Here is a 26,026-nt window from a genome sequence, read left to right as displayed (position 1 = left end):
CTTGGTCAAAACGATAGTTGTTTGGAAAGTAATGAATTGACTTGCATCTGACATGATTTACAGACGCTTGAAAGACAGACGATGGGTTACGAAAACGGCTCTAGTTACAGATTGGTAGCCCCGATTTAAAAACCGACTACTAAACAGAGAAGTAGGGAAAGATTTTAGGTAGGATTACTTTTTAAAATATTTTTTTTTTTTTTTAAATTTAAACACGTGGTATTGCAGTTACAAAAACAGCTGTACCATAAATTCCGTATGGAATATTTCAATTCAGCGCACAGCTATGAATAGCAGAAGTAGACGAATATCCCATACACTCTAATTTTTTGTCTAACTTGTTGCGGTAGTGGTGAAAACATACGTTGTTTGCCAAAATGTTACAGAAATGTATGTTGATGTGGTTACTTAAACTGCTGTAACTTTTGATGCGAATATTCTTTTTTTGGGCCAAACTCCAGATTTGAGTAGTAGAGCAGTATACGAAGCTGGTAAGCCTGAAATATTGTCTACGTGGTTGCAAGAACAATTATTAGCTGATTTGCGTCAAAGGTTTCGTGAGAAAATTATAGTTGGAAGTGATGATGCCACAATGGAGAGGATTAAAATCTTGAGAAATCCAATGTTACCAGATTGGGGGGGGGGGCGGACGAAAAGTTGAATAACGTAAAAAGTATAACAGATATCAAAAAGTTGTATACAATAAACTCGACCGAGACCGTTCTGCACGTTTTGACATTGGAATGGCGTTTCTAGCTCAAATGCTGTAGGAGTAGTATGTGGCGGCGGAATAATAATTATAAGTATGTCGAATACTGAAGAGGACCAATAAGGTAAATTACTATACACCTTTATAGGGTTAGGGTTAATGTTCCCACACGGCCATATCTCCATGTTACAGCGCGTGTTTACGGAAGACATAGGCCGCCATTTTGGCTAATTAGCTATCTTGAGTGCTCCGAACACCTGTGTGTAAGCTAACTGGGAGGAAGTGTAGTTGGTCAACCGGAGGCACACACAGTGTATGGATCTGTGCAAAACTGCTACAGTAAGATAATGTTTTATTTGCAAGCTTATTTTTCGCTGACAAAGATAAGAGGCATATCTTTCGAAAACCGTTTGATTATTGACGTTCAACGTTAAAACAGCGTTGGAATTGAACGTTTACACGGAGCCAAATGTGAATTAATGTAATGGCCTCTAATTTACGGAGAAGGTATTGTCTAGATCAGACATGTCTTTGTAATTCAAATTAGGTACGCCCCATTTATATCTAACGTTACTGTTTAAAAAAAGGTACATTCAGACACACAACAGGGCTAACTAAAGCAGAACCAAAACCACAGCCCAGTTCTATTCTGGTCATGCCCCTTCAATGGGTACACTGTACACATCTGAGAAGAGTGAAAACAATATGGTGGACAAGGCTCAACGAAAGAATAAGGATTTCTAGATGTTACATCAACTTTAGCACCAGAATACTGTAATGCACTGGGCAGCCCCACATCGCTCTAGTCAACACCAACTCCCTTTATAACAACCACAGCCTAATGGAATTATCCTCGGCTTTAAGAATAAAGTGATTTTTTTTGCTCCGTCTCCGGAGTTTATACACTATGCAGCGCTTCTATTGACTTAAAAATTAGCCAACTTTCTAGCGGAGTAAAGTTACTAGCTTTACAAGTGCATTTCACTTGACAGGCAAGCTCATTAGTTTACTATTTACTCGTTAATTTAAACGGGTTGGATGTGATGTAAACACGAAAAACGCCCTTTGACCAAACAGAAAGTTAAAATAGTCAGATGATCCCAGATGTTCCATCGCCCAAACTGTGTAGCAGAGATTGAAACATTGTACTACCAACACCCTACTACCCGGCCTCAGTGGAATGCACCGGTGAGTCACAACAACTTCACTTTTACACTGACACAACAAACAAGAAAGGCTATCCCAACTCTGTGTCTGACAAATAATTTATTTCTCAAGATAAAACTCGTCTAAATGAGAGCTGTTTTTAAGTCTCACGCTCAGAAACGGCATTACAATAATTAGGGCGAGGGTAGGTGACAAGAAACTTCGTCTCTCGGCCTTGTCAGTGTAGCAGGAAGTGAAGTTGAAAACGCCCCTCATTATGTCCGAAAATCGTCGGGAAAAGCTATTCTTATTTAGTAACTTCTGAAAAAGGCGCAAATTAAACACTGATGTCTTACCGTCAGCCAAATCAGTCTTGTTGCTTGGTTGAGTCTTTCAGTAGAAACAAAAATGACGGTTTACTGTAACCAGGGTGGGGAGACTTAGGATAACACAGAGAAGTCCCAGATTTGTTAAACTTCTGATTGGACAAGGCTTCGACATTCCAGGCGCTGATTGGTTCCTCTCACTGTCCGTCTGTGTCAGCGGCGTGGACGTACAATAGGTAACTCCACCCAGTCTAGTCGTAAACATCTGTCCAGTTTGCGTAGGGAAGGGTGGAGATACGTAACGTACATTCCATTCTGCTCAAGCGGGTTGCAACCTGTCCCAGAAATTGAGTGAATATTGAATAAGAAGGTTATAATGCAGAATACGAAGTTATGACGGTTAATAACTTCCCCGTGTCACCGGCATGTGTAGTTAGTGTACGATCTGTGAAATGTTCGTGTGTGCTGAAAATTCTAAGTAGAATTGCACATTCTACGTAGAACATTATACACAGAACACTCACTCATTATGAAACCAGTACAATGTAGCGGACTCTACATAACGACAAACAGGACAAATGGGGTGTCAACTGTTTTTATTGCACTTGTAAAAAAATATGAAAACATCTTTGAAATCAATAAATGTCTTTACATTGCACATGTCGGCAGATAATCAACCCCACCCCACATAATACTGTAATTATAACACAAAGAAAGATTATATTCATGCTCAACTCACATAAGTAGATTATACAAATTTATAAAAAGTACATAAAACCCTAATGATAAATAAAGCAAAGGTGACTAAAGTGTTTAAATGACCCCTGATCTGTATTTCTGCAGTGCGAAGTCCCAGATAGAATAGATTACTTTATTACCATTCAACAGTTGTCAGGGGTGTGCTCAATGCCAAGCTATGCCAGCCAGTATTGCCTGTACTAGGTTAATAGAATAGGCAGGCTAATCTCTAGCAGTGCCTGGCTGGTTCCCAGAATTTTGTTGATCCCACTGCCCAGACTTTTATTTATTTATATTTTTTGGCTGCTGGGAGGCTTCAATGAGGTTTTAGGTGAGGGACCTGCCTAAACCTTCAAAATAAAGCCCTGGCCCAATAGGGAGTGGTTTTGTTTGCAACTGACTAATAGTTCCAGACCCTTCCACTGGGTAACACTGGTGTAGATTCATTTTTTCACCACCAGAGGGACACACTGCAGTGGAATTTTACTGACTGACAGACAGTGAGAGACTGGGCTTGTTCGACATTGCCTGTCGACAGTGCAGGCGACTGCCGGCTGACTGATCTACAAATCACCTTGCATCATAAATAACGACTCATTATTACTTGTAGATCAGTCAGTCACAATTTACCCATGACAAATCATGGTTTTGATGATCTTGAACATAGCCACTGACTATTCTGATGTGTGTGTTCGTGCGTAAGCCGTGCACAAAGGGTGCACATGTGTTTGTCTCAGTGTATAGGCCCAGTGTTAACCCAGCTTAGTGTATAAGAGCTGTGTGCGTTGTCCACTTTGTGCCTTAGGACGCTTTTTCCCGCCCCCGGAGAGCTATGGACCAATCGAAACCCAGCGTCCTGGAGCCCCTGTAGAACGCTGAACCAATAGCGGACCACCTCAGCCTCTGTCCCGCCGACCTCAAAGCCGGCCCACTGGAGGTGTACCGTGGCAACCAGGTGACGGATGCGCCCCAGAGTTCCGAGCTCTGCCCAGTTTTGCAGAACCCTCCACTCAGCACTCAGCAGGTCAGCATACAGGAAGTCCACCTGGCAAAAACAGACAACCATGTGTGTGTATATATACACATCATTGGTAACAACACACTTTTGACATCATTAAAAAGCAGCAAAACAATGAAAAGACAGCTTAGGGCTATGTTTCATCAGTGTGTGTGTGTATATATACACTATCTATGGCTCTTTGTTCTAATTACCACCATGCTCCAGAGCCGGCGAACAGAGCACAGCAATGGGTTTGGAAGGTCGGTGTATGAATTCCATTCTTAGTGGGGATGACACCCCCAAATCGGCCCTCTCTTTATTTCCTACCTCCTATGCACTTGTGGAGATGTGAGAGGTTAGATAAGCAATATGGAGAATAAAAGGAACATTCTACTATATTGCTTATACCTATCCAATGGTCTGAGATGTGCAGGGTTTCCCAAACTCGGTCCTCGGGATGCACGTTTTGGTTTTTGCCTTAGCACTACACAGCTGATTCAAATAATCAACTAATCATTAAACTTTTATCATTTGAATCAGCTGTGTAGTGTTAGGGAAAAATCCAAAACATGCACCTCTTGGGGTCCTGAGGACCGAGTTGGGAAACGATGGGCTAGTGGGATCCATTTGGGAGAAGAAAGTGAATTTCACTCCCCTCCAGTGGTTGCAGTGTATAACTGCAGCAGTGGTGTGATTCACTGTTGCTATGGTAGCCAGGGTCAGCTCATCCCTGTTGCCATGGAAACGGGAGTGCAGGCAACCCTGTCTGTGTACTGTGAATGTTACATGTGTATATCTGTTGTGTACTGTGGTGTGAATTAATGTATGTGTTGGTGTGTGTCTGTTAGTAAAAAAAAAAAAAATTATGCTTGATCTGGCAATGTGGTCCGGAGGGTGTGACGCAATTGCGTAGCCTCTGTAGGCTTGCGGAGGCCAAATCAAGTTCCGTACGGTGATGCCGTGCACCTCAAATGTTTCAACAATGCGGAGGGCTTCGCATAGTGCCGTATAGCTCCGCATTGACATGATCGGTTGATGGTAGGTAGGGGCTGTACATCCTGTATAAAGGAGCTCACTTCCTTGACAACTTCCTTCACAACAAACATACAGAACTTTGACGAAAGGCTATCAGGACAAGTTCACGAAAATGTATTTGAATGGGAAGGTAATGGGGTTAGATGTGGTAAAGACGTCAATGGAATGCAGATGGTGGGTTCTGGATTAGCGCACAATCAACTACTCTAGGTAGGGGCGTGGATTAGAAAACCAGTCAATATCTGATGTGACCACCATTTGCCTCATGCAGCGCTACACATCTCCTTCGCATAGAGTTGATCAGACAGTTGATTGTGGGCTGTGGAATGTTGTTCAATGGCTGTGCGAAGTTGCTAGATATTGGCAGGAACTGGAACACGCTGTCGTACATGTCGATCCAGAGCATCCCAAATGTGCTCAATGTGTGACATGTCTGGTGAGTATGCAGGCCAAGGAAGAACAGACCTTTTCAGCTTCCAGGAATTGTGTACAGATCGTTGTGAAATGGGGCCGTGCATTATCATGTTGAAACGTGAGGTGATGGTGGCGGATGAATGGCACAACAATGGGCCTCAGGATTTCGTCACGGTATCTCTGTGCATTCAAATTGCCATAGATAAAAATACAATTGTGTTCATTGTCCGTAGCTTATGCCTACCCATACCATGACCCCACCGCCACCATGGGGCACTTTGTTCACAATGTTGACATCAGCAAACCGCACGCCCCACAACACCTTACACGTGGTCTGCGGTTGTGAGGCCGGTTGGACTGCAACAGCTCTGGTGGACATTCCTGCAGTCAGTTTGCCAATTGCACGCCCCTTCAACTTGAAACATCTGTGGCATTGTGTTGTTTGACAATACTGCACATTTTAGTGGCCTTTTATTGTCCCCAGGACAAGGTGCACTTGTGTAATGATCATGCTGCTTAATCAGCTTCTTGATATGCCACACCTGTCAGGTGGATGGATTATCTTGGCAAAGGAGAAATGCTCACTAATAGGGATGTAAACATAAGCTTTTTGTGAGTATCACATTTCTGGGATATTTTGTTTCAGCTCATGAAACATGGGACCAACCCTTTACATGTTGCGTTTATACACTGCTCAAAAAAATAAAGGGAACACTTAAACAACACAATGTAACTCCAAGTCAATCACACTTCTGTGAAATCAAACTGTCCACTTAGGAAGCAACACTGATTGACAATACATTTCACATGCTGTTGTGCAAATGGATTAGACAAAAGGTGGAAATTATAGGCAATTAGCAAGACACCCCCAAAAAAGGAGTGATTCTGCAGGTGGTGACCACAGACCACTTCTCAGTTCCTATGCTTCCTGGCTGATGTTTTGGTCACTTTTGAATGCTGGCGGTGCTCTCACTCTAGTGGTAGCATGAGACGGAGTCTACAACCCACACAAGTGGCTCAGGTAGTGCAGTTCATCCAGGATGGCACATCAATGCGAGCTGTGGCAAAAAGGTTTGCTGTGTCTGTCAGCGTAGTGTCCAGAGCATGGAGGCGCTACCAGGAGACAGGCCAGTACATCAGGAGACGTGGAGGAGGCCGTAGGAGGGCAACAACCCAGCAGCAGGACCGCTACCTCCGCCTTTGTGCAAGGAGGTGCACTGCCAGCGCCCTGCAAAATGACCTCCAGCAGGCCACAAATGTGCATGTGTCAGCATATGGTCTCACAAGGGGTCTGAGGATCTCATCTCGGTACCTAATGGCAGTCAGGCTACCTCTGGCGAGCACATGGAGGGCTGTGCGGCCCCACAAAGAAATGCCACCCCACACCATGACTGACCCATCGCCAAACCGGTCATGCTGGAGGATGTTGCAGGCAGCAGAACGTTCTCCACGGCGTCTCCAGACTCTGTCACGTCTGTCACATGTGCTCATGTGCTCAGTGTGAACCTGCTTTCATCTGTGAAGAGCACAGGGCGCCAGTGGCGAATTTGCCAATCTTGGTGTTCTCTGGCAAATGCCAAACGTCCTGCACGGTGTTGGGCTGTAAGCACAACCCCCACCTGTGGACGTCGGGCCCTCATACCACCCTCATGGAGTCTGTTTCTGACCGTTTGAGCAGACACATGCACATTTGTGGCCTGCTGGAGGTCATTTTGCAGGGCGCTGGCAGTGCACCTCCTTGCACAAAGGCGGAGGTAGCGGTCCTGCTGCTGGGTTGTTGCCCTCCTACGGCCTCCTCCACGTCTCCTGATGTACTGGCCTGTCTCCTGGTAGCGCCTCCATGCTCTGGACACTACGCTGACAGACACAGCAAACCTTTTTGCCACAGCTCGCATTGATGTGCCATCCTGGATGAACTGCACTACCTGAGCCACTTGTGTGGGTTGTAGACTCCGTCTCATGCTACCACTAGAGTGAGAGCACCGCCAGCATTCAAAAGTGACCAAAACATCAGCCAGGAAGCATAGGAACTGAGAAGTGGTCTGTGGTCACCACCTGCAGAATCACTCCTTTTTTGGGGGTGTCTTGCTAATTGCCTATAATTTCCACCTTTTGTCTATTCCATTTGCACAACAGCATGTGAAATTTATTGTCAATCAGTGTTGCTTCCTAAGTGGACAGTTTGATTTCACAGAAGTGTGATTGACTTGGAGTTACATTGTGTTGTTTAAGTGTTCCCTTTATTTTTTTGAGCAGTGTATTTTTGTTCAGTGTAGCTAGATGGCTATAGAGATTAGACCTGAATCACTATGAGTGGTGCGTTTGAAGTGGTGCAGACTAATTTATTGGGTGAGTATGACAGCTCCCCGACGCGTAAGAAGTATGAATGTTCTGACTTCTGCAGAGGCCGCATTGCCGTAAATGCTGTATGGCCACTGCAGAACACGGATTGACCATAAATCGGCTTTTACCGTGTGATGTCCCAGAGTCTCCATGATGTCCTTGAGTGTCCGGGACCCGCTACACAGAACCCCCTTCTTCTGCTTGCGTCCTCTCGCTGCTCGCCAGTCCAGCCACGCCCGGTACTGTCGGAACCCACCGGAACCATCGTCACGGTAACCACTGCTGGCTCTATCACCATGCTGACCACTGGGGTCAAATCTGTGGACATCACAGGCCTTTGAGAGAGCCTCTAGAAACCCTGTATCACCCTCATCCATACTACACAGAGACAGACAGACAGAGAGAGAGTTGTAGATAAGAGAGAGATATGTGAATGAGGAAGAGATAATGTTTAGTTTAAAACTGTTTTACATTATTAACTACTTGTACAAGTTTGGGGGAGGGATCATGTCAATTATGTTATATTTTAACCTTTATTTAACTAGGCAAGTCAGTTAAGAACAAATTCTTATTTACAATGACGGCCTATCCCGGCCAAACCTGGACGACGCTGGGACAATTGTGCGCCGCCCTATGGGACTCCCAATCACGGCCAATCATGTGATGCAGTCTGGATTCGAACCAGGGACTACAGTGACACCTCTCACACAGATGCAGTGCCTTAGACCGCTGCGCCTCTCGGGAGCCCATGATGATATTGTAGAATGATGGTATCAAACTGTTTGGTTCACATTGCTATAGAATAGGCTACATTGTATTGAAGTTCCAGTGGCACGTATACAGAGACACACATATACACACCTGAAAGAGTATGCTACACACGGAGGACCCTGGCTTGGCAGGCTCCAGCCCTCCACACACAGCAGCCAGAGAGCTCCAGAGGCCTGTGAAGCCTGGGACTCACCTGGTAGAAGCACCCGGGAACAGTTTACCTGCAGGGGAACAGGACAGAGTAATGAGGGGCTTGGCTGGAGGTGGAATGGAAGTGCTGAGTTATCATTAGGCCCAGAGGAAGTCATGTGACACAGATTTCCTGTCTGAGCGAGAGAGGGGATGTTGGGAAAAATGCGGCCTGACGCCCCTAATCTGCTTTTTAGAGGGCTTTTTTCCACTGACCTTCTCTCACATGTTGGGAAACCCTGGGTCAGAGGTTTTTAGGTCAAACATATACGATGGTTTACAGTGACATGTTTAGTGTCTGGTCTCAAATACCACACTGTCATTACTCTCTGACCCTAGCATCTTTGAAATATGATGAAATACCTCAGAACCTAGGCTGTATGTGTCAAGCCTCACAAAGTAGGAGTTCTGATCTAGGACAGACCTGGGTTCAAGTACTTGAACAATCATTTCTAATACTTTGAGTGTTTGCTTGAGTCTGCCTGGAGTGCCAGACAGGCAGGGTTCGCAGTTTTAGTTGTTTTTTTATTGGTTTATTAAGCCAGGCAAGCTCAAACAGGCACACGTAGTTGATAACATGTTGCAAGTATTTGAAACCCAGGTCTGATCTAGGATCAGTTTTATAATGAAAAATATTATATAATGAAAAAGTTTGGACTGTCACGAATACCACCGAAGGTGGCTCCCCTTCCTGTTCGGGTGGCGCTCGGCGGTCGTCGTCGCCGGTCTACTAGCTGCCACCGATCCCTTTTTCCTTTTAGTTTATGTCTGTCTAATTGTTTTCACCTGTTCCTTGTTGGGGTTTTGGGATGGGTGCTATTTAGGTTCGTTTTGCCCGCTAGTGTTTGTGCGGGCTTATTGGTTGTTACGTTTGGTGATGTATCGTGTCTTGTTTTGGGTTTTTCGCTGTCCAGTGTTTGTAACAAGGTTTGGGGTTTGTTTAGCGCCAGTGTTTTGGGCATTCACCCATGTTTGGACCTGTTACGTTTTTGAAGGACATTAAAGTGTTTTCCCGTTCATTTCGCTCTCTGCATTTGACTCCTCACTCATTTCACTCACCCGCCGTTACATGGACAGGAAGGACCTGATCTTAGATCAGCATTCCTACTCTAAGACGCTTCATGACTACGGGCCCAGGTCTGTTCTATACAGTGCATTTCTATCTGAATTATTTATGATGTGTGGGCCAAGGTGTAAAGTGGGCATGGTTATGTACCTGTGGTGTGGTAATGTAGCCGATGACACGTTCCAGCTCTGCAGTGAAGGAGGGCTCACCTGATGCCCACTGCTGCAGCTCAAACCCTCTACCTCTCTCCTGTGGGTAGACACACGAGTCAGCAGGGTAACACATGCACGCCACTCGCAATCACAAACACACATAAGCTGTGTTCGAATACCCATACTAACATACTGTGTACTACCTACTTAATTAATGAGTATATACTACATGCTATTAGTTCATTTTAGTATACTGTAAACGAACAGTATACTTTCAGTTGAGTGTACTAGCGCTTCGCCGGTCTACCGGAAGTTGATGCTGTTGCTATGCAACTTCTTGCTAGCTTGTTAGCATACCTAACAAACTACTAGCTAGACATCTTATGACTTCAGAAAAAATGTCCATTGAGAACGCACAATGACTATACCGCTTACAGTGCATTCGGAAAGTATTCAGACCCCTTGACTTTTCCACATTTTGTTAAGTTACAGCCTTATTCTAAAATGTATTTAATAGTTTTTTCCCATCAATCTACACACAATACCCCATAATGACAAAGCAAAAACTAGGTTTTAGAAATTTTAGCAACTGTATATAAAAAATAAAAAAACAGATCACATTTACATAAGTATTCATACCCTTTACTCGGTATTTTGAAGCACCTTTGGTAGCGATTACAGCTGCGAGTCTTCTTGGGTATGACTCTACAAGCTTGGCACACCTGTATTTGGGGACTAACTCCCATTCTTCTCTGCAGATCCTCTCAAGCTCTGTCAGGTTGGATGGGAAGCATCATTGCACAGCTATTTTCAGGTCTCTCCAGAGATGTGAGATCGGGTTCAAGTCCGGGCTCTGGCTGGGCCACTCAGGGACATTCAGAGACTTGTCCCGAAGCCACTCCTGCGTTGTCTTGGCTGTGTACTTAGGGTCGCCCCAGTCGGAGGTCCTGAGTGCTCTGGAGCAGGTTTTCATTAAGGATCTCTCTGTACTTTGCTTCAATCATCTTTCCCTTGATCCTGACTAGTCTCCCAGTTCCTGCCGCTGAAAATCATCCCTACAGCATGATGCTGCCACCACCATGCTTCACCGTAGGGACGGTGCCAGGTTTCCTCCAGACGTGACACTTGGCATTCAGGCAAAGAGTTCAATCTTGATTTCATCAGACCAGAGAATCTTGTTTCTCATGGTCTGAGTCCTTTAGGTGCCTTTTGGCAAACTCAAAGTGGGCTGTCATGTGCCTTTTACTGAGGAGTGGCTTCTGTCTGGCCACTCTACCATAAAGGCCTGATTGGTGGAGTGCTGCAGAGATGGTTGTCCTTCTGGAAGGTTCTCCCATCCCCACAGAGGAACTCTGGAGCTCTGTCAGAATGACCATCGGATTCTTGGTCACCTCCCTGACCAAGGCCCTTCTCCCCTGATTGCGCCGTTTGCCCAGGTGGCCAGCTCTAGGAAGAATCTTGGTGGTTCCAAACTTCTTCCATTTAACTTCTCTGGGATATGTGGGATGGTAGCGTCCCACTTGGCCAAAAGCCAGGAAAAATATAGCGCGCCAAATTCAAATATATTACTATAAAAATCAATCTTTCATGAAATCACACATGAAAGACACCAAATTAAAGCTACACGTGTTGTAAATCCAGCCAACATGTCTTGATTTCAAAAAGGATTTACGGGGAAAGCACACCAAACAATTATGTTAGCTCAGTACATAGCCACAGAAAAACACAGACATTTTCCCAGCAAAAGATAGTAGTCACAAAAAGCAGAAATAGAGATAAAATTAATCACTAACCTTTGATGATCGTCATCAGATGACACTCATAGGACATCATGTTACACAATACATTTATGTTTTGTTCGATAATGTGCATATTTATATCCACAAATCTCGGTTTACATTGGTGCCATGTTCAGAAATGCCTCCAAAATATCCGGAGAAATTGCAGAGAGCCACGTCAAATAACAGAAATACTCATCATAAACTGTGATGAAAGATACATGTTTTACATAGAATTAAAGATACACTTGTTCTTAATGCAACCGCTGTGTCAGATTTCAAAAAAACTTTACGTAAAAAGCACACCATGCAATAATCTGAGACGGAGCTCAGATATAACAACATTTCTCCGCCATGTTGGAGTCAACAGAAATACGAAATTACATCATAAATATTCCCTTACCTTTGATGATCTTCATCAGAATGCACTCCCAGGAATCCTAGTTCCACAATAAATTGTTGTTTTGTTCGATAATGTCCATTACTTATATCTAAGTAGCTACTTTTGCTAGCATGTTTAGTGCACATGTCCAAACGCTCGCGCAGATGCAGGCGAACTCGGACGACAACTTCAAAAAGTTATATAACAGGTTGAATAAACTGGTCAAACTAAGTAGAGAATCAATCTTCAGGATGTTGTTATCATAACTATCCAATAACGTTCCAACCGGAGAATTCCTTTGTGTCTCTAGAAGTTATGGAAAGGAAGACGATATCGTTTGGTATGCGCGAGACCAGGAACTGGCATTCTGCCAGACCAATGACTGAAACACCTCCCATCCGGCTCAACATCACAGTAGAGGCTTCATTCCACGTTCTACAGACTGTTGACATCTAGTGGAAGGCGTATGAAGTTCAAACAGATCCATATCTTACAGGGAATTGAATAGGCGATTAGTTGAACATCGACCAGCCTCAGAATTCTCACTTCCTGTTTGGATTTTTTCTCAGGTTTTTGCCTGCCATATGAGTTCTGTTATACTCACAGACATCATTCAAACAGTTATAGAAACTTCAGAGTGTTTTATATCCAATAGTAATAATAATATGCATATATTAGCATCTGGGACAGAGTAGGAGGCAGTTCACTATGGGCATGCAATTCATCCAAAAGTGAAAATGCTGCCCCCTATCACAAAGAAGTTAAGAATGATGGTGGCCACTGTGTTCTTGGGGACCTTCAATGCTCCCAACATTTTTTTGGTACCCTTCCTTCCGCCTCACAAAACAGACAATTCCTTATGGCTTGGTTTTTGCTCTGACACTGTCAACAGTGTGACCTTATGTAGACAGGTGTGTGCGTTTCCAAATCATGTCCAATCAATTTAATTTACCAATGAAGTTGTAGAAACATCAAGGATGATCAATGGGAACAGGATGCACCTGAGCTCAATTTCGAGTCTCATAGCAAAGGGTCTGAATACTTACAGTTGAAGTCGGACGTTTACATACACTTAGGTAGGAGTCATTAAAACTTGTTTTTCAACCGCTCCACAAATTTCTTGTTAACAAACTATAGTTTTGGCAAGTCAATTAGGACATCTACTTTGTGCATGACACAAGTAATTTTTCCAACAATTGTTTACAGACAGATTTTCACTTTTATAATTCACTGTATCACAATTCCAGTGGGTCAGAAGTTTCTCTTGGGTAGGGGGCAGCATTTGGAATTTTGGATGAAAAGCATGCCCAAATTAAACTGCCAGCTACTCATCCCCAGAAGATAAGATATGCATATTATTAGTAGATTTGGATAGAAAACACTCTGAAGTTTCTAAAACTGTTTGAATCATGTCTGTGAGTATAACAGAACTTATTTAGCAGGCGAAACCCAGAGGACAAACCATTCAGATTTTTTTTTATTTTTTAGGTCACTCTTTTCAATGAGTTTTCAATGGGAAACCAGATTTCTAAGGGACCTTCTTGCAGTTCCTACCGCTTCCACTGGATGTCAACAGTCTAGAAATTGGTTGAGGTTATTCCTTTGTGTAATGAAGAAGTATGGCCATCTTGAAGGAGGGTCACTCGAAGTGTCCTGTTTGTTAGAAGCGCATGACCAGAAAGCTAGCTACAGTTGGTTTTAATCCTGTATTGAACACAGATCATCCCGTCGTCAATTTGATTGATTATTTACATAAAAAAATACCTAAAGTTGTATTACAAAAGTAGTTTGAAATTCTTTGGTAAAGTTTACAGGTAACAGATATTTTGTAGTCACGTTTCACAATTTGGAACCTGTGTTTTTCTGGATCAAACGCGCCAAATAAATGGACATTTTGGATATATATCGACGGACTTAATTGAACAAAAGGACCATTTGTGATGTTTATGGGACATATTTTTATTTCTGCGTTTTGTGTCGCGCCTGCAGGGTTGAAATATGCTTCTCTCTTTGTTTACAATGGTGCTATCCTCAGATAATAGCAACGTTTGCTTTTGCCGAAAAGCCTATTTGAATTCTGACATGTTGGCTGGATTCACAACCAGGGTAGCTTTAATTTGGTATCTTTCATGTGTGATTTAATGAAAGTTAGATTTTTATAGTAATTAATTTGAATTTGGCGCTCTGCATTTTCTCTGTCTTTTTGCCAAGTGAGACAGTAGCGTCCCGCCTAAACTCAGATTTTTGGATATAAATATTAACTTTACCGAACAAAACATACATGTATTGTGTAACATTTAGTCATATGAGTGTCATCTGATGAAAATCATCAAAGGTTAGTGATTAATTTTATCTCTACTTCTGCTTTTTGTTACTCCTCTCTTTGGCTGGAAAAATGGCTGTCTTTTTCTGTGACTTGGCTCTCACCTAACATAATCGTTTGGTGTGCTTTCGTCGTAAAACCTTTTTGAAATTTGGCTTTGGCTGGATTTACAACAAGTGTATCTTTAAAATGGTGTAAAATACTTGTATGTTTGAGGAATTTAAATTATGGGATTTCTGTTGTTTTGAATTTGGCGCCCTGCAGTTTCACTGGCTGTTGACGAGGTGGGACGCTACCGTCCCACATACCCTAGTGAGGTTAAAGCTTGGTCGCAAATGGGTCTTCCAAATGGACAATGACCCCAAGCATACTTGCAAAATGACTTAAGGACAACAAAGTCAAGGTATTGGAGTGGCCATCACAAAACCCTGACCTCAATCCCATATAAAATTTGTGGGCAGAACTGAAAAAGTGTGTGAGCAAGGAGGCCGACAAACCTAACTCAGTTACACCAGCTCTGTCAGGAGAAATGGGCCAAAATTCACCCAACTTATTGTGGAAGGCTACCTGAAACGTTTGACCCAAGTTAAACAATTGAAAGGCAATGCTACCAAATACTAATTGAGTGTATGTAAACTTCTGACCCACTGGGAATGTGATGAAAGCAATAAAAGCTGAAATAAATCATTCTCTCTACTATTATTCTGACATTTCACATTCTTACAATAAAGTGGTGATCCTAACTGACCTAAAACAGGGTATGTTTACTAGGATTAAATGTCAGGAATTGTGAAAAACTGAGTTTAAATGTATTTGGCTAAGGTGTATGTAAACTTCAGTCGGATATTTAGCTGACTGGGGACCAATGCTGCTTGTGGAGATTCTGATTGCCGCCTAAACATAACATTATATTCTTGTCAGGACATCACCACTGCGCAGTGTGGGAGAAACGTTTGCACAAGGCATCGTCTCTTTGTTCCCATACCTTAAGGATCCCTACACTGCAAATGGATATGTAAGTATACATTACAACTGATAAAGGGCATCTGCGTTTAATTCGTCTGGTATGGTATCTGAGCAAATGGGACTTGGTTATTTGTTTTTTCTTTCAAGATTAGTAACCATGTTCATTTTCTTAAGGAACATTATTACGACCCTAATAGTGGAGAAGGGTACCTCTCGTATAGAATCAAAACCATTCAGAGGAATTTGGTTTCATCAGAGAAACGGCCCACTCAACTATACTCTGGAGGGCCAACTGCTGAGAGGGAGTCCAGTCCATCCACTTTGGCTACCCTGAGTGAAGACCAGTGCCGAGAGGCCATTTCTCTTATGAAGCATTCTTCTGATGAAGAAACAGAAGATGAGATTGACCTTTGAGTACAGGAAGATGACCCACGACCCGACTAAATGCTCCACCATCCTAACCGAATTTACACGCTTTCTGGATGTGAAGGGCTTGGTAAGACTTTTTAAAAAAGCATTTTTTAACGATGTATAAATTGTGTTTAATCTCTAGATGCCAATTCAGGTTGGCCAGTAATAGTAGTTCAATTAATGTGTAGGCTGGTGATTTACTCAAACTCATTTGAGGTTAAAGTGGAATGTTTTTGTCTTATTAGTTTCAGATTGAACAGGATTTTGTGCTGCTCTTTGGAGAGGGAACATCAGCCAAGTTTTTGGAGAGGTGGCCAACTACATTCAAGCAAAAGATCATCATGCTAAGCAAGGCCCTAAGCAAGGCCACTCAGGGAGCTGAACTTCAGGAGCTGATCCAGATGGCAGAATCTGCAGTTGATGAGGGAGCTGACACGAATGCTTACGGTTAGATGATCATAATTGATCATTTATATTTCAAATAACTCTGAAATGTTAATGTCACTGATGATGGAATTTACCATTTTAATTAGGATCTCTTTGTTTAGGATAGGAAAGTGACCTTTCCTCCATCCTTCTCCTGCTCCATTTGATTCCTCCTTCATCACAAGGCCGCAAAAGACCAGGCAAGATGTCTGCATCCCAAGCTGAACAGCATCTTGTGATATTCTAAAAGGTTTGTATAGGCATTCTTATTCTTGGACAGTGCTGCAGCCATTATGATGAACTAACGATGGTGTTCGTTTTTGTCGTCTTCAGGCAGGAACCAGTATCCAGGAGCACCTTGATGCGATTGACCAGAGCCGCCAACCATATCTTCTTGCAGTCGGGACCAGGAAGAGCAGCATCCATGCTTACTTCATCATCCTGGACAAGCGAGCCTTACCGTGCAAGTCAACGAGCGCTCTTGGTGCTTCGATGAGCTTTTCAAGACTCACTTTGTTTTTGGTATTGCTTACAATACAATGCTGCGCAACATGTACACCTTCATACAGACAACTGTGTACATCATAGACATTGGGAAGGTTAAGGAGACTCCAAGGGTTGCTGAGCTCAGAGCTAGACCTCTGCACTAATGCTGATTAAGTGATGATATGTTTTGTTTACCATGCTAGTCATGGAAGTACCAACTTGCTCATAAGGCATCTCAAGTTGATGCATGGAATGTGCCCTGGTAGAACTCTTAGACTAAAATGTGGTCAAGCAGATTGTTGTCGTGTATTTGGTACATTTTCAGACTTTAGGAAGCATTTGAACAGGGCACAATCCCGAGACTGTCAAATGCTAACTTGAATGCTAATACAGCCGTTGTTAATCAGCCAAGTAATGCTGATTTTCCTTCAAATTCTAGTTGTAACCATGTACCAATATCTAACAAAAACACACTTGTAATGTCTGCTATTGCACAGCTGCAGGTGTAGGTCAGACTGTAAATAGTTTTGTATCTTCCATGGAAGAAGCAGTTCAAGAGATTCAGCGTCAAGCTAAAGCGACCGATCTCACATGTATATCTTCAAAAGACACACAAATTGTCAGAAAAATACAACATTATTTTCAGGATATTGAAATTCCTTTCACATTGTTGAATTCGGTATCAAAACGAAGTGCTTATTTTATACAAAAATGGGGAACAGGTCAACCAGTTGAGAGTCCTTGGTGTTAGATTTGACAATAGAAGAAACAACACTACTGGAACTTATGATCAAATGGTCATAACTGATCAATTTTCTTACGTTCCAATTCTCCAGACATTGCAGTCAATTTTGAAGAACCCAAATACAAGTGGCATGTTTAACTCGGGGCACAATTTTAAAATTGAGTTTACTTTAATTTGAAAGCTGGACTATATATGAAGAGACATCCTCTCTTTTCTAAAGAGAAAAATGCATTGAAAATTCAACTCTTATGATGACTTTGAGACTGCTAATCCATTGGGATCAAAAAAGGGAATTCACAAGTTGGGAGGTATATACTTTACTTTGAGAAATTTTACCCCAAAGTTTCATTCAATGTTGGTAAATATTCACTTATGTGCACTCTTCCATACCCAGGACCTTAAAACGTAGGGATTTGATTCCATTCTTGAGCCAATAGTTAGCGATTTGAAATTGCTTGTGACTGAGGGTATTGCAGTTCCCTTCTTCAGTGGTTGTATACATGGCAGTATTGTCCAAGTAACTGGAGATAATCTTGGTATACATTGCCTGTTTGGTTTTGTGGAATCATTTAGTGCTCGTTATTGTTGCCATTTCTGCAACACTGAGAAAGTGGATTTTTAAACTGTGTTCTCTGAGGATGACCCAAGAGTGACTTTACGAACAAAACACATGCAACTCAGACCATTGTCAAACTATTCGGTCAAACCCAACACGGTGTGAAGCATGCTTGCTTATTGAACTCTCCAGTACTTCAATACTACAGACAACTTTCTGTTGATATAATGCATGACATTTTAGGAGTTGCACAATTTGAGGTAACTTGCGTTACAGTATATACAAGCCAACTTTGTGACTGATAAAGATGTGTACGGTAGAGTTCATTCATGTAACTATGGCTACACAGAGAGGAGGAATCGTCCACCTGCACTCAAATTGGATGATGGGAGCAATGATTTGGGTCTAAATGCTATTCAGTCTTGGTGTCTTCTCTGTAATTTGCCATTGATATTTGGTGATCTGGTACAGAAAGATGATAAATACTGGCAGCTGCTTCTGTTACTACTACAAATTGTAAATATTGTGTTTTCTCCTATACTAACAAAGGGCATGACTATCTATCTGAAGCACTTAATTGCTGAACATCATAGGCTTTTCAAGTATTTTTTTCCTGATTAGAAATCTGTTACCGAAACACCACTTCATGATACATTATCCTCGTTGTATAAGGAATTTTTGGGTCTCAGTGCACACAAATGTTTTGTCAGCTAAATGGGTAAAGCACCATGGTATAAAATATCGTCTTGATTTGGTCATATGTGGTGAAGTAGTCATTTGAAATGCCAGTATACAAAATTGAGTCTATTCTTCTGAAAGATAAATGTTTTTTGGGTTGGGTCAGCTCTTGAAACCTTATGTTTTGATGATCATTTGCATGCATTTAAAGTTTTGAAGCATAGTCCACCATGCAAAGTATTTCATGTAAATAACATAATGTACCACAAACCTTTTGATTTGCTCATGTCATATGGAGCAAGGGATTTTTTTGACTACATTGTCCCCTACTGTCACTTGATAACAGTTTAAGCCAGGGCTGATACTTATGGTTAGGTTGTGAGAAACATGTTTTTAATGTAAATGTCAGCATTTTCCAACAAACCTATTGATTTGCTCATGTCATATGGAGCAAGGGATTCTTTTGACTACATTCTACTGTCACTTGATAAGTTTAAGCCAGGGCTGGGACTTATGGTTTGGTTATAATAAACATATTTGAATGTTGAAACAGCTTTGCTTGAGTTTATTGTGAAATTCCAAGTGCTTTTCTAAAATATAATTTCCATTTACATGAGGGAAGAGTAAATAAATTAACACTGAATAGAGTAAACACATTTTTACTCTAGGAGTCACCCTAGATCAGGGGTCGGGAACCTGTGGCTCTTTTGATGATTGCATCTGGCTCGCAGATAAAACAAAATATTCTCACTTGTTTTAATCCATCCATCGATTTTTCACTGCTCATGTCCTGTTCAGGGCTGCAGGAGCAATTGTCCATTATTTTAATTAAATGATACTGGCCTACGTTGGCCGTTGCTAGGTAAAACAGGTAAACGCCTCCTTTTGAATCAGTCTGCTCGGTCATTAGCTCAAAGCTAACCCTTCGACGAAGAAGATGGCGAAAAGAAAAAAAGATGACGAGTATCGTACATTTCAGGACGAATGGACCGAAGAATTCGCCTTTGTGGAGAGAGCAGGTTCTGCGGTGTGTCTAATTTGCAATGACAACATTACATCGATGAAACGGTCGAATGTAAAGCGGCACTTCGACACGCGCCATGCTACCTTTGCATCAAAATACCCTGCGGGAGACAGCAGAAAGAAAGCGTGCCAAGAGCTACTGAGCAGGGTGCAAGCTAGCCAGCAGCAACTCCGCGTATGGACCCGGCAAGGTGACTATAATTCCGCTAGCTTTGCTGGATCTTTAGCAATAGTGAGGAACGGAAAACCATTCACAGATGGCGAGTATGCTAAAACGTTCATGCTGGATGTAGCCAATGAACTTTTTGATGATCTTCCGAACAAAGACAAGATAATTAAACGGATACAAGACATGCCTCTGTCGGCAAGAACTGTTCATGATCGTACCATCGTGATGGCAAACAAAGTGGAGGAAACGCAAGTGAAGGACAAATGCAGCGCCGTTCTTTTCCCTGGCTTTGGATGAGTCAACAGACGTGAGCCATTTGTCGCAGTTCAGCGTGATTGCAAGATATGCTGTTGGTGACACACTGCGCGAAGAAAGTCTTGCAGTGCTGCCATTAAAAGGGTCCACAAGAGGTGAGGATTTATTTAAGTCTTTCATGGAGTTTGCTCAAGAAAAAAATCTACCTATGGATAAACTTCTCTCAGTGTGTACTGATGGTGCTCCGTGTATGGTGGGGAATAAAAAAGGATTTGTGGCGCTTCTCCGTGAACATGAAAATAGACCCATCCTAAGTTTCCATTGCATTCTACACCAGGAGGCACTTTGTGCTCAGATGTGTGACAGGCAGTTTGGGGAAGTGATGTCGCTGGTCATTCGTGTGATCAACTTTATTGTTGCTCGAGCCTTAAATGATCGCCAGTTTAAAACACTGCTGGATGAAGTTGGAAATAACTATCCTGGTCTGCTTTTGCACAGCAATGTGCGTTGGTTGTCAAGAGGGAAGGTGCTTAGCCGTTTTGCGGCTTGCCTGAAAGAAATCCGGACTTTCCTTGAAATGAAAGGCATCGAGCATCCTGAGCTAGCCGAAACTGAGTGGCTCCTCAAGTTTTACTATCTCGTAGATATGACTGAACATCTGAACCAGCTCAACGTGAAAATGCAAGGCATTGGAAATAGTGTTATCCCTTCAACAAGCTGTGTTTGCTTTTGAAAACAATCTAGAACTTTTCATCATGGATCTTGAAACAGGTCGTTTACTACATTTTGAAAAACTGAGCCAATTTAAAGATGCATGCACAGCAAGTGAGCCTATTCAAAACTTTGATCTCCACCAGCTAGCTCGCTGCACATCCAGTCTCCCACAGTCCTTCAAAGCACGCTTTGGAGAATTTCGTGAGCACACTCGTCTTTTTAAGTTCATCACCCTTCCAAACGAGTGTTCACTGAACACAGCCGACCTGAGTTACATTCCTGGTGTCTCCGTCAGAGATTTTGAAGCAGAAGTGGCTGACCTGAAGGCCTCAGACATGTGGGTGAATAAGTTCAAGTCACTGAATGAAGATTTGGAAAGAATCACACGACAGAAAGCGGAGTTGGCGAGCAAGCACATGTGGACAGAAATGAAAAAACTTCAACCCGAAGACCAGCTGATTCTCAAAACTTGGAACGCGCTTCCTGTCACATACCACACACTGCAGCGTGTGAGTATTGCTGTATTGACCATGTTTGGATCTACGTATGCATGTGAGCAGTCATTCTCACATCTTAAAAACATCAAGTCCAACCTACGATCACGTTTAACGGATGAAAGCCTCAACGCTTGCATGAAGCTTAACCTCACCAAGTACCAACCAGACTACAAAGACATCAGCAAATCCATGCAGCACCAGAAGTCGCATTAATGGTGAGTATTATAACAACATTATTTAAGAATAAATTCAGAGGCTTATTATACTGACATTTAGTTGAATTCACTTTTAAAATATATTATATGGCTCTCACTGAAATAAATTTCCAAATTTTTTGCTTTCATGGCTCTCTTAGTCAAAAAGGTTCCCGACCCCTGCCCTAGATCAACACTAGTGAGTGTCACTAACACTCAGTGTTGATTACCTCGTGTTACATTTGATCAACATCGGCCAGTGTAGTGTTAACTTTTTGCACTCAGTGTTAAATCAACACTAGAAATGTAACACTTGGATCAGTGTACTTTTTACTCTGTGTAGAGTGGGACCATATGTACTTGCTGACAGTGTTAAATTTAACACAGTGTTGATTTAACACTTTCAAATTTACTGTGTAGAAGTCCACAAACGAAGGGAAAAGGTGAGAAGAGGAGTGCATAGATGTGAGAAGAAATACAGCGTGTATCCAGGGGTTTATTCATTCTGTTAAACGTTTCTTAAACTGAAGCAAACTAAACAAAACGGGGACAAACATACCTGAATTTGTCCAATACAAACTCTCGTTTGCAACTGGTGTACTAATGATTACACCCTCGATCAGCTAGATGCAGGCAAGGCTGTGTCACTGTCACAACATTTTCTCTCAACCTGTGTGCACCTACATTGTAATCTTTCATTCATAGGCTAGTTTGTAGCAACCTCATGTTAGGGAACATTTGAGTATCATGTACTAGTCTAAACCTATCGATGTTACATTGAACTGGGTGAATGGAATATGAATGACAGTCATCCAATATGCTGTAATAGAAATAAGGCCATGCTCATAAAAATAAAAAAAACATTGCCCTCCATCTTAAAACGGCACAGACCGCCACTGACATACCGGTACATACAAGCAGTGGTGACCCATCATTCAGGGCAGGTAGGGCAGAGCACCCTCTTGTTTTGAGCTCTACCTGTTTAGCTAAAAAAAGAAAACTATTTATTTTTTGCCTGTTTTGCATGTTATTTTGACATTAATACGTGTCACATATGAGTTTGCAAACAATGTAAAAAAACATTTTTTAGTTACTCAAGAAAGCAATGTGGCTTTAAAAGGCAGCTCCAAAATGCAGGTGTTTCAGCCTAGCTCAGTGCTTTCTGTGGTGGTGGGGCAGCCAGCAGAAATTCGGAGTGCAGGGGTTGGTAATGTTCTCTAGTTGCATCATGATTGGCTCAGTGGTGTCACTCATGTGGACCCTACATCACTGCAATATCAACAGGGAGAGCTCAAATTCAAGCCCCTTGGGTACTGCCATAGTTGCATTAGAAGTGCCCATCCAAGAAGGCTCAAGGTCATTGGCCACAGATAAAATGTCAAATCACGTTATATCTACCATAGCTTTGATTGGACTGATCATGTCAACATCACACTATCAAAATCTTAGCTAGCAAGCTAGACAAGCAGTCATCATGAATCAAGTCGACAATCTACTGGCAAATCCTTTTCAATCCTTGTCATATGAAGAGAAATTCTAGATAAAACGTATTGGTACTCATCGGCCATTGGACATAAACATTACACAACAAGATGGAAATCGCAAATTCAACAATGAGTGGATTGGAAGAAATCAGTGGCTAACTGCAAGCATTACAAAGCAATCACTAGCCTGATATTCAGTGGAGTGGGTGGGTGTGTGTGGTCCAAGTCTGGGTTTTAGGGTGTCTTTTCCCAGCTTAAAAGGATAAACATTCACATGCAACACCATGGGCCAGAAAAGGTTGAACACACTGGCCATTCTGTGAGTTAAGCATGACTTCTGCTGCGTTCAAAACAACTGGAAACTCTGAAAAAATCTTAGCTCCGACTGGGAAAATACATTTTAAATGGTCATCCAACTCAGAATTCCAAGTCGGGAACTCTGGCCTCTTTCTAGAGCTCAGAACTGAAGATCACTAACGTCATAATTCAACCTTGTTTTTTCCCAAGTTCCCAGTTGTCTTGGAAGCACCATAAATCCAGAGAATGACAGACTTTGATGACAAAGTTTGATGACAAAATTTGCACAAAAGAAGGACCGCCGCGCCACCTTCCTGTTCAAGTGAGCACAAGACAACAACGTGAGTCCAAAAATGTTTTGTTTGCTGCTGCATAATTGATGCAATATGCCAGGGAGATATGTATACTTTAGCTAAGAAAGTAATACTAAGTGTATGTTGTGTAGTAAGCTGTTAGTAGCCCATGTGCCTCACCCTAATAATTTGGTCCCTTTCCCCTTCATAACTTAGCCTACTGTTCTGACTTGGTGGTGCACATGTAGCTCATAGCCTGTTTTAGAGAAATGTAATTAAAATATTGTAAGAGCTTTTATTGTCTGCTTATATGCCCCCTTTATTTATCCTTCGGTTCTGACTTGGTGTACAGGGAGAATACTGTAAGAACGGCCCATGTTATGAATTCTGTCGCTGTACATTTTAAAAGACCTGAACAAATAGTTATATTGACTACGTCTGTCCTAGTTCGCTCATTAATGTCTTCATCAAAATTACGGATTGCCTCTTCTCCGTTTAACGTCCCCCTATGCCATAGTTTGTACATCTCCATAGAAACCACATTTGTTTAAGTAAGTCAGCCATATCAGCTATGTTTTTTAAAAGGCAGTAAATGAGGCTGAATTAACTGTTTCAATGCTAGACAAGGCTCTGCTGATAGCCAGGTGTAGCGGTGGTAAGAATTCACTCCACTCCGTGCTGAAAAGAAAGCTCTGCTGTTGGGACAGCTTTTTGTGGGCACTGTTTGTCACCGTTATAGTGCAATAAATGTATTGTGTTGTGTAGTGGCTTTCCTGGCATGCATCTAAAAAAAAATTGGGGGGACTTTGCCCCACCAAGATTTACATGATAAAATCGCTGCATACAAGCAACGGCTGAAATGATATGCTATGTGGTTCGTAAGGCTACCTACCGTAGCAAACAAATTGTCAGCCAACATAACGTGTAACGTAACTTATTTGAAAACGCATGACTTTATTACATTGCTCAACATTTTCTTAACATTTTGTCATAATTAGTTAAAGCAATGAATTTGTATCCACTCTCGTCGGACTCCTGCTGCATATTTTCCGCCATTTTTTAAATCTAAAAATGTTGTGAAGCCACGCCCATTTTCTGAAGAATTTCATTATGGGCCCAAAAAGCACAGGAATATTGTCCACTGCGTGTATACTTCGTATTTTGGCGAATGTAGTACAACATCCGGGTACTTTTGCCATACTAACTATCCATACTGTGACCAACAAGCATACTACATAATCAATTTATGTCACAAATAGTACGGTCAGTATGAACATTCAAACACAGCTAGTCTGTACATGTCAGCTCAGTATTTGTAAATTAATAAAATGTAAATGAAACACACACATACTCCATAGGTTGAGTGGCCACTTTAGGTGTCAGTGGGAGTGGAGATCAAACAGCGTAGAATAAATCATTTAGAGGAATGTGTGTGCCCGAGCGAGCGTTGGCCCCTCAGGTATGAGAGATGTACAGACAGGTCAAGGGCTCTGACTCCAGCCCTGCTAGTGACATGCATGCCTGAGGCATACTAACACACACACACATATACACACAAGCACACAGCCCACCCCACCCCTAGAGACCACTGTGGTCACCATGGCAACCCAGGAAGGAGGAGGGAGAGGAGTCGATGATGACTCACCAGACTGACTAGGAGCTAGCCTTAGGAGGGGAGAGAGAATTAGAGAGCCAAAGCGAAAAACCATAAATGAGAGAGGGGGAGATGATGATGGGGGGATTGACAGGAAAGGAGTAGAGGGGGGTGAGTGGAGAGATGGGGGATGTATTATTGACATACCAACAAAAACGAGCAGCTGAAACCTGCTCCTCCCTGACCACTGACACACACGCAGCTGATCACTACAGCTGCAGGACAGCTGCCACTGTCACTGATCGGGGGTCAGTCTGCCATATCTTGTCCTCGTCTCAACTGTGTGTGTTTGCGCGCTCGTAGTTCGTTCTCACCCGGTCGCCAATGGCCATCTCGTTTTCATCTTCGTACACGCGGCTCGCTCCCGACTCATCCCGTAAAAAATCCAAAGATCCCGTTTGGCGCGCGCTCCTTCTCTCCGGTTCTATGCTGATCACCGTGAAGGCGACCCCGTCCTTAAAGGCCCCGGGGCTACCTGCGTGGTCTGCTCGCGGCAACCGGAGCCCGACCAGGAGCTGTAGCACGAGTAGAAACATCGGGATAATTAACAGCAGCACGCGCTGCACACCGCCACCGGCTGACATGCCTCCTCCGGGAAACCGGTGAGCATCTCGTGCCTTTGTTCTCCTTCCCAACTGGACCGGCCTGGTGCCTCGTGGGAGTCAACTGACCGAATGGCTGCTGCGGAACTGTGGGGGGTTAAAAACAGTAACGTGAAGCAGTCGCTAGCCTTTCAAGAACTCCGCTTCCCTTTGTTCTGCCCACTTTCAATTGAAGGCTACAGACCCTTTCTCCTGCTCTGTGAC

The 26,026-nt window shown here is 42.7% G+C and overlaps 2 protein-coding genes and 1 long non-coding RNA gene across 5 annotated transcripts in view; 1 reads left to right on the top strand and 2 right to left on the bottom strand.

Annotated features, from left to right (window-relative positions):
• LOC120022535 (wiskott-Aldrich syndrome protein family member 2-like) overlaps positions 1–2,340 on the bottom strand; it is a 17,510-nt gene extending 15,170 nt beyond the window's left edge. The window contains exon 1 of one of the 2 annotated variants that reach the window (XM_038966483.1): positions 2,212–2,340. The gene's annotated coding sequence lies outside the window, so the exon portion shown is untranslated. The remainder of the gene's footprint in view (positions 1–2,211) is intronic. The other variant, XM_038966485.1, reaches the window with a different exon arrangement.
• Positions 930–19,184, top strand: LOC120022538. Its single transcript, XR_005472613.1, has 7 exons — positions 930–1,048; positions 3,725–3,943; positions 15,294–15,387; positions 15,513–15,834; positions 15,995–16,196; positions 16,298–16,425; positions 16,509–19,184. It is a non-coding gene; the product is annotated as an uncharacterized LOC120022538 (long non-coding RNA).
• Positions 2,761–26,026, bottom strand: LOC120022537 (methyltransferase-like protein 24). 2 transcript variants are annotated; one of them, XM_038966486.1, is made up of 5 exons: positions 25,535–26,026; positions 9,888–9,986; positions 8,573–8,703; positions 7,840–8,089; positions 2,761–3,964 (listed from the first exon to the last, which is right to left on the bottom strand). In XM_038966486.1, the coding sequence occupies exons 1-5, from the start codon at positions 25,802–25,804 to the stop codon at positions 3,653–3,655; spliced, it is 1,062 nt and encodes a 353-aa protein (XP_038822414.1). In that variant the 5' UTR covers positions 25,805–26,026; the 3' UTR covers positions 2,761–3,652. The 2 variants fall into 2 exon arrangements, with proteins under 2 accessions (XP_038822414.1, XP_038822415.1); XM_038966487.1 differs by having other exon boundaries at positions 7,840–8,029.

The sequence above is a fragment of the Salvelinus namaycush genome, chromosome 27, assembly GCF_016432855.1.
Source record: "Salvelinus namaycush isolate Seneca chromosome 27, SaNama_1.0, whole genome shotgun sequence".
Classification (NCBI taxonomy): domain Eukaryota; kingdom Metazoa; phylum Chordata; class Actinopteri; order Salmoniformes; family Salmonidae; genus Salvelinus; species Salvelinus namaycush.
Note: the sequence above shows the minus strand (reverse complement) of the source record. Positions and strands in the feature narration are given on the sequence as shown.

Bases quoted from the DNA above. Each gene is read 5' to 3' on its own strand.
- LOC120022537 (XM_038966486.1), bottom strand. From the start codon at position 25,804: ATGTCAGCCGGTGGCGGTGTGCAGCGCGTGCTGCTGTTAATTATCCCG. The intron at 8,090-8,572 runs GTGTGTATATGT...GTCTCTGTGTAG, and splicing joins TGTGTAGCATACTCTTTCAG to TATGGATGAGGGTGATACAG. The intron at 3,965-7,839 runs GTAAAAGCCGAT...TGTTTTTGCCAG, and splicing joins AGACTCTGGGACATCACACG to GTGGACTTCCTGTATGCTGA.